The 7,740-nt window shown below is 43.3% G+C and overlaps 2 protein-coding genes across 7 annotated transcripts in view; one reads left to right on the forward strand and one right to left on the reverse strand.

Moving 5' to 3' along the window:
* Positions 1-3,071, reverse strand: part of Tor1aip1 (torsin 1A interacting protein 1) — a 32,887-nt gene extending 29,816 nt beyond the window's left edge. The window contains exons 1-2 of one of the 4 annotated variants that reach the window (XM_031385433.1): positions 2,167-3,071; positions 48-122 (exon numbers count right to left, since the gene is read on the reverse strand). In XM_031385433.1, coding sequence (XP_031241293.1) covers positions 48-122; positions 2,167-2,647 — 556 coding nt within the window. In that variant the 5' untranslated portion in view covers positions 2,648-3,071. Of the gene's footprint in view, positions 1-47; positions 123-831; positions 880-936; positions 1,067-1,140; positions 1,189-2,166 lie in introns of those variants that run through there. The other 3 variants (XM_031385459.1, XM_031385452.1, XM_031385442.1) reach the window with 3 other exon arrangements.
* The window catches only part of LOC116101694 (torsin-1A-interacting protein 2-like), a 31,851-nt gene continuing 25,958 nt past the window's right edge, over positions 1,848-7,740 (forward strand). Inside the window, exons 1-2 of one of the 3 annotated variants that reach the window (XM_031385481.1) lie at positions 7,039-7,157; positions 7,230-7,289. The gene's annotated coding sequence lies outside the window, so the exon portion shown is untranslated. Of the gene's footprint in view, positions 2,336-7,038; positions 7,158-7,229; positions 7,290-7,740 lie in introns of those variants that run through there. The other 2 variants (XM_031385495.1, XM_031385490.1) reach the window with 2 other exon arrangements.

Below are 7,740 nucleotides of genomic sequence, written 5' to 3' on the forward strand. Positions count from 1 at the left end.
CAAAACAAAAAACAAAACAAAAAAAAAAAACCCAAAACCCTTCTTACCTGAAGTCTCTGGTGTCCTAACAGTTTTCTTTGAGGCTGTCTGGCTTGTAACAGGTGGGGAAGAAGGTTCATCCTCTACAGCACCAACAAGAGATAAAATTCAAGTTAGAGGACCTGGGAGAGATCATGGCAGAGTATGCATAGTTGACAGTAAACTATAAACAAGACATGCAATTACTCAATTTCTCTAGGTTCAAAACTTGGGAATTAAACTAGTTCGAAACTCTATTAAGATACAGTATTATATAGGTCTGGAGCGGGTTCAGTGGTTAAGAGCATTTGCTGCTTTTTCCGAGGACTTGAGGATCCAGCACACTAGTCCAAAAGGCTCACAATATTCTGTATCTTCAGCTCCTAGGGACCCAACACCATCTTCCAGCTTCCAAGGGTACCTGTACACACACGTGCATGTACTCCCATAGATCCATACAGCTGCACACACATGTAAGTAAAACAAAATATAAACCACTAATTATTGCTTCATGACAAAATTGTTACTTTAGATAGTTAAAAAGGTAGGTTCAAGAGTCAAAAAAATGGTATGGATTCAGCAGACAAATGTTTAGCCGGTCAGTGGTGGCACATGTCTTTAATCCCAGCACTTGGGAGGCAGAGGCAGGTGGAATTTCTGTGTTCGAGGCCAGCCTGGTCTGCAGAGTGAGTTCCAGGACAGCCAGGGCTATACAGAGAAACCCTGTCTGGAAAAAAAAAAAAGTAACACAGTTACATTGCCTCTCATGTGCAAACATTGCCTCAGGTTCTGAGACAGAATTAATCCACATACCTAAACTTCGACCAGGCATATATGCATGACAAGTTCCTTTTTTTCCAAGTTTGCCATCTTAAAAGAAATACTATTGACATATATAAGCAAATAAACTCTCATTACATCCAAAAGAACTTGCACATCTCTAGCATAAAGTTTCCCAAATCGGCAGATCTTCAAGTGTCTCAGAATTTTAAGGGCAAGTAGGTAAATCTGCAAGCTAGTTTACTGAGCTCTAGGCTGAAAATCCCCTCCTTTTTAGATGCATCGACATCTACCATTATTAGCAAAGTCATCCCACTGTGACTCTAACCCTCAGAATTTTACCTCAAATGAGTTGACTCACATGGGGCTTACTGGAAACCACCTGTGACTCAGTTATATCTGAGAGGAGGGAATGGGAGAGTGGCTTGAAGAATTTGATTCATCTGTGTGACTTAACTAAAAGTATAATACACACCTCGTTGGCATTTGGGGTTTCATATAGAAGCTTTACTAACAAACAGAGCCTTGATTTGTTTAGGAACTTTGTAAGCCTTGATTTGTTTAGCTACTTAAGATTACAGTGATAACCTTCAATCTGGGGGAAAGTCTGGCAGAGACCAGACTTTATATTTGGGAGTAATGACACCAATCAATTCATTAAAGTTAGCTAGCTATTCCTCATAGCATCCACATAGAAAATATCTAGTTTTCTCAATTTTGGTGGAAAAAAAAAACCGACTGGAAAGTTATCTTAAAACCAGGATTTTCAGGCTGGAGAGATGGCTCAGTGGTTAAAAGCACTGACTGCTCTTCTAGAGGTCCTGAGTTCAATTCCCAGCAACCACATCGTGGCTCACAACCATCTGTAATGGGATCCGATGCCCTCTTATGATGTGTCTGATATATGAAATAAATGGATAAATCTTAAAAAACGAAAACAAAAAAAGTCAGAATTTTCAGCTGGGGACTTGGGGCCGAGATTTAAAAAAAAAAAAAAAAAAAAGGAAATGGAAGTGGTTTCAGTAGAAACTTCAGAAGGGACGGAAATGAAACCGGGCGCAGAGTGGCTTAGTCGCCGACCTCTGGCAAAAGCCATCAGTTTGGGGTAAAAGAGGAGACCTAGACACCGCAAACTGATGCTCAGGAATGAGCAGGGCTCCCCCGGCCTCCACTCGGGTTACTCGCAGCACCATCTTTCCGCGAGGATCAGCGCGTCCTTCCCTCTTGAGAGTCCGGGTGGACTCAACCTGGGAGTGCGCGCCAAAAGGGCCGCAGAATCACCGCTACCCAGGCGGGGCCGGACTCCACAGGGGCGCGCCTCCCGCCCGCCACCGCGCGCGCCCCCGAGCCGGCAGCTGAGACTGTTACCTCCGCGGTCCTCACTGGAGGACGGAGAGTCCGGTAACCCTCGCCCGCTCGAGCCCGGAGACAGCTGCTGTTGCTGCTGTGAGTGCTGCTCAAGACGAGTGGACCTCCGCGTCTTCATCTCCTCGGACTCCTGGGGTCCCCGCTGCCTCCGTCGTCGAGACCGAAGATTGTAAGCGCTTTCTCCCACTTCCTCTTTCGCAGAATCCGGCCGGAACTTTTCTGGCGGGGTTCGTCTCCCCCCCGGAGACCTTTCTTTGGCCACCCGGGGCTCGAAGTCGCCGTACACTTCTGCTGGTTCTTCTGAAAACCTCACTTCCCGTCGTCCGTGGCGCGACGGATGAGCCCCGAACGCAGGCGCGTCACTGCCGTCGCCATTTTGAGGGCCGAGCCTCCTCCTTCCCTCCCGGATGGGGGCTCTGGGTGTGACGTAGACGGCCCATCCTTCTCCCGGCCTCTCGGCCTGCCGCCTCTCTCCCGCCATAGTTGTTTACTTAGCTGGTAGTCGGTAGTGGCGTGGGTTTGCTGCGGTTAGATTCAGCTGCAGATGTTTGGCGATGGCTTCGGGGAGGTTGTCGCAGTAGTCAGGGAGGCAGTTGAGAGTCGCCGGGGCCGCCGCCTGCGTCCTCGCTCGTGTGCCACAAACCAGCCTCTGGGCCCATGGTGTGTCCTTAGGGCTGTGGGAGAGGCAGTGCCCGAGCTGGGTCAGCTGCTGTGGGTCACTCCCGCCTCCTGGCTGGAGGCACCAAAGAGGAGGAGAAGGGGGAGGAGGACGTCTCTGTCCTTGGCCTTGAGGGAGGGGGAAGGTGGGGGAAACCAGGAGGTGGTAGGACGAGTGGCCTGAGCCAAGCTGCTGATGGCCAGTTGCCCACCACAGGATGCACTGGTCCTGGCTCCCACAGGCTTTGCGAAAGGGCAAGTTTCAGACCTTGATCCCTGGCTGTTGCGCAGTTTCCCTACTACTTTGGCCACTCCTTTTCAAATGTCCCTGGGAGGAGAAATGATCAGAGAAACAATTTTGCGTGTCATGGCGAAAATTATAGTTTCAAGGACCTTTATGAAACTGCTTTTACCCAGTTTAAAATTCTAATTCACCAATGGGCCCTTTAAAATCGTGTTTTGTTTTGCTCTTGGGGTGGATTTCCATTTTTGAATCGTAGCCATAACAACTTTATTCCTGAACTTTTATGTGAATGGTTTACCAATAAGCTATATACCCCAGCCCTAAAAAAAAAAAAATCGATTTTAAGTTTTTATTTGGAAGCCATGTAACAATGATTTTGAAAAAAATTAAAGTATTTGTCTTTTTCCAGTATTTTAAATAATGACCTTAAATTGTTACTCAAACTTAGACAAATTCCCAGTTACTGCAATTTTCACTAATAGTCTATAAATTTGATCAGCAACACAGAATTAGATGACTCTAGAGTCAGTCAGGATATATCCTGCTTGGAGCTTCATTTAGTACTGTTTATTAACTACAAGGAAACTAGAGGAACCATAACAAGACAGCTGCCCCCTTTTTTTAAGATGTGTGAATGAGTGAGTGAGTGAAGGGAGGGATGGAGGAAGGGTGATATATCTCTGCCTGTCCTGGAACTGTAGACTAGACTGGCCTTAGCCTTAAAGAGATCCACATGCCTCTGCTCCCAAATGCCAGGACTACGCCAACACACTTGGTTGGTCGCACTTTTTTAAAAAACAAAACTTAAGAAAAAACGAAAGTGATACTCATTCAAGGTAGCCTGAAAATTTTGTGAGGCTTTTTTTCCTACAAAATGCTGAAAAGTACTAATACTTGATTCTTGGTAATGTTTGGCTTGTGTCTTTTCCAGTAATTTCTTTCTTTGTAAAATGCCTATTTACACAATTAACAATTACACAAAAATTCTTTAATAGATGTACAGCAATGAAAGAATATAAATTTTATAGTGTTTCTATTCTAAGCTCATAATGCATTGTGTGCAACAGATGACTAAAGACACCTGGGTGCTGGCTTGTAAAACTCTGGTTTGAAGGAGACATGAAAAAGAAAGTGAAGAGGTTCTATACATAATTGGTCAGAGAAAATGAGAGGCTGCAAAGATTATTGGATAATTGGCATGTGTTTTGTTTTGTAATTAAAAGTACTTATAAAGTAGTTTTATGAGTGGCTTTTTCAAAGAAAAAATAATAAGGATGTTAAAGTTTAAAAGCAGTTAACTTCAGCATTAACATAGATTTGCTTAGGATTTTTCTCTCTTGCCTAGGTCATAGGTATGTGTCATCTTAACTCTAGCACCAGTTACCCACACCTAGCAACTTTGCAGAAACCAAACTTGGATTACTATGAGTTAAAGCCAAATTCTTGTCAAACCAGATATTCTGCTGTAGGTGTTTTCCAACTTCTTTTGGGACACCTTTGTATGTATACTAAAAGAGGTAACATTATAGACAATAGATTCATTTCCAGTATTATAAGAGATTTTTTCAGACCTTGAGTATGACTTTCTGAGCTTTGAGCTTAAAACAGTGTCTTTGGGAACTAGAGAAATGTGGAAGAATGAAGAGTTTTACTTAGAGAATTTGCCGTATGTTAGAGAAGTTAGATGCACAAAAAAATAAACTTAATTATTAACTGGTATGTATATCTAACAAAGTTGTATCTAGAAATCCTGTGTTCTTTATATTGGCTCTGTAGATTAAGCACCTTTTAAATAAAAAAGAAAATTGTGTATAGGTATTTTGCCTGCGTGTGTGCCTGTGTACCAAGTATGTGCCCGGTGCCAGTGGAGACCAGAGGAGGGCATTTGATCCTGGAATTGGAGTGACAGACAGTTGTTAGCCACCATGTGTGTGCTGAGAATCAAACAGTCAGTGCTCTTCAACAATTTTTAATGAAAGTATTTTATTCGGGAGGGCTTTCCGAAACAGGTACTAATATAGCCCAGACAGGCCTAGAACTCACTATATAACTGAGGCTGGCCTAGAACTCCTGGTTCTCTTGCTCTAACCTCTCAAGTGCTAGGATTACAGATATATGTCCCTGTCACCAAGCCTGGCAAAATATTTAAAAATATCTCTTTTTAATTATTGAAAGAACATGGAGGGTGGCTGGGGAGAGATTGCCTAGGTCTTAAGAGTACTTACTTACTGTTCATGTTGTTCCCAGCACCCACATGGCGCCTCACAGTAGCTTGTAGCCCCAACTGTAGGTGATATGATGCTCTCCACTGGCCTCCTTAACTCTAGAACATGAGACAAGACACAGTAACTCCCATAGGTGCACGTATATGCATGTAAATAAAATATTTTTTAAAAAGAGAATTGGTTTATTATGTATAATCACTTTTTTTTCCTCTTTTGGTTTTTGGAAATAGGATTTTTCTGTGTAGCTTTGGCTCTGTAAACCAGGCTATCCTCAAACAGAGATCTACCTCTGCCTCCTGAGTGCTGGGATTAAAGGCCTGTGCTACCAAGGCCCAGCTGCATAACGATTCTGATTGGGCAAGGAAATACTATGGGGATTATGGCTTTTGTAGCAAAGGACAAAATTGTTAATGTTAATAAGGAAAGGAGGAAATGCTTGGAATGTAGCTCAGTTGACAGAATACTTGCCTAGCAAGCACCAAATCGTGGGTCTTAGCCCCAGTATTGTCTAAACCACCCGTGGTGGTACAATCCTTTAATCCCAGCATTCAGGAGGCTGATCTCTGTGAGCACAAGGCCAGCCTGGTCTACAAAGTGAGTTCCAGGCTACATGGAGTAACTCTGTCTCCAAAAATCAAAACAAAATGAAACTTCAAAGTAGACATGGTTGTAGATACCTTGAGTTCTAGCACCTGGAAGGTAGATAAAGCCAGGTCTACAGTTAGCTCCAGGCCAGCCAGAATTACATGGTGAGACCCTGTTTCAAAAAGCCAAAATTAAGCCAGGCAGTAGTGGCGCATGCCTTTAATCCCAGCACTTGGGAGGCAGAGGCAAGCAGATTTCTGAGTTCGAGGCCAGCCTGGTCTACAGAGTGAGTTCCAGGACAGCCAGGGCTATACAGAGAAACCCTGTCTCGAAAAAAAAGAAAAAAGAAAAGAAAGCCAAAATTAATTTTAAAATAATTTAAAAACCCAAAAGATGAAAATACTTGAAATAAACTGAGGCATAGTAGCTGGCTCCACTTATTTTCACAGAAAAAAATTAAACAGTGTAAAAATTAAAATATACCTAGAGCTTGGCCTAGCAGCACAGGCCTATTAATCCCTCCCTGGAAGGAGGATCCTGAGTTTGACTCTGAGACTTATAATGAGTTCCAGGTAATCCTGGTCAACTTAAATTCTGTCTTAAAGAAAAATTTATAGAGATAGACCTACTTCTGCCTTCTGAGTGCTGGGATTAAAGGCTGTGCCACCAAACCCCCAAATAATAGCTATTTTTGGTTCCTAGTTTATTATCACCTGTTAGCAGGCATGCTACTTAGGTGCTCATAACAACTTCATGTGGGTATGAAGCCTTGTCCCCACTGACCCACGCACAAACTGAGATTTAGATTAAGCAATCAGGTTGAGGATAGTCTGTAGTTAGGATAAGAGGCTGGGCTCAAAGTCTGCGTGGCACTTGCCACTATCCTCAGTTACTGTCTCTTACTTTACTGCCCTTGTGGGGTTTTCTAAGCCTTGAATTTCAGGTTATTTTAAGGGACAAGGTGGTCAGAGTCTTGCAGCCTGTTTACAGTCACTTCCATCTTGAGAAGCTGTGCGGGCTGTGGCTGGATGGCTCGCACAGAGGCTAACACTAAGGTTCTCGGAAGTCTAGTGGAGGGAGCTGGGGGAGGTGGGGCCAAGGGACTACCTATCCCAGCATTCCGAGGGCTCCTCCTTGCGGAGCTCACGTCACGTGGGCGGTACAGGCGACATTCTACCGTGGCGGCTGGGGGTTGCAGATCAGCGCTGTGGAGCAGGAGGAACAGCTCAGTGGTGCGGCTGATCCAGACTGTCCCATGATTTAAAACCTGGCTGGAAATTGTAAGTAAGCAAAACGAAAACACAACTTTAATATATTTTAGTGTCTGAACTACTATTTTCTCCTTTCAAAAGGTCTTTGAGAAAGGATCCCTCCCCACCCCCACCTCCCCTACGGCACAAACAGAAATCGAGGTAGGTTGGGATGGGTCTGTAATTTCCGGGAGGGTGCTGAAAATATACCTGGAATCTTTCAGGCGTAAAATGAAACTGAGAGTAAATTTTTGATACGGACTTCAGATGAAAGGTAAAATTACTTAAAAGTTTTGAAATGTAAACGAGAATTCTTATTGTAGGAATCCATTTCTCTTATCTCGCTGTGTAAGGATTCCAGTAATCTAATCCTTAAAAGATAGAACAGTTAAGGTTTTCAGTTATTAATAATGGTGAAAGGGACAAACTTTGAAACCCGTAATTATTTTACTTACCTATGTATGTACTCAGCTGTGTTTCATACTCAACTTTTTGAAAAAAAACGAACTTTTCTTTGAACAAAATCTGTAGTAGTCTCTACTTTGTCAAATTTTATACTTGTTTATGTAGATCCAGGGATGAGTTAACTTTTCTAACTAAAAATGCTAGTTTT

This window comes from Mastomys coucha, unplaced genomic scaffold (assembly GCF_008632895.1).
Source record: "Mastomys coucha isolate ucsf_1 unplaced genomic scaffold, UCSF_Mcou_1 pScaffold1, whole genome shotgun sequence".
Taxonomy (NCBI): domain Eukaryota; kingdom Metazoa; phylum Chordata; class Mammalia; order Rodentia; family Muridae; genus Mastomys; species Mastomys coucha.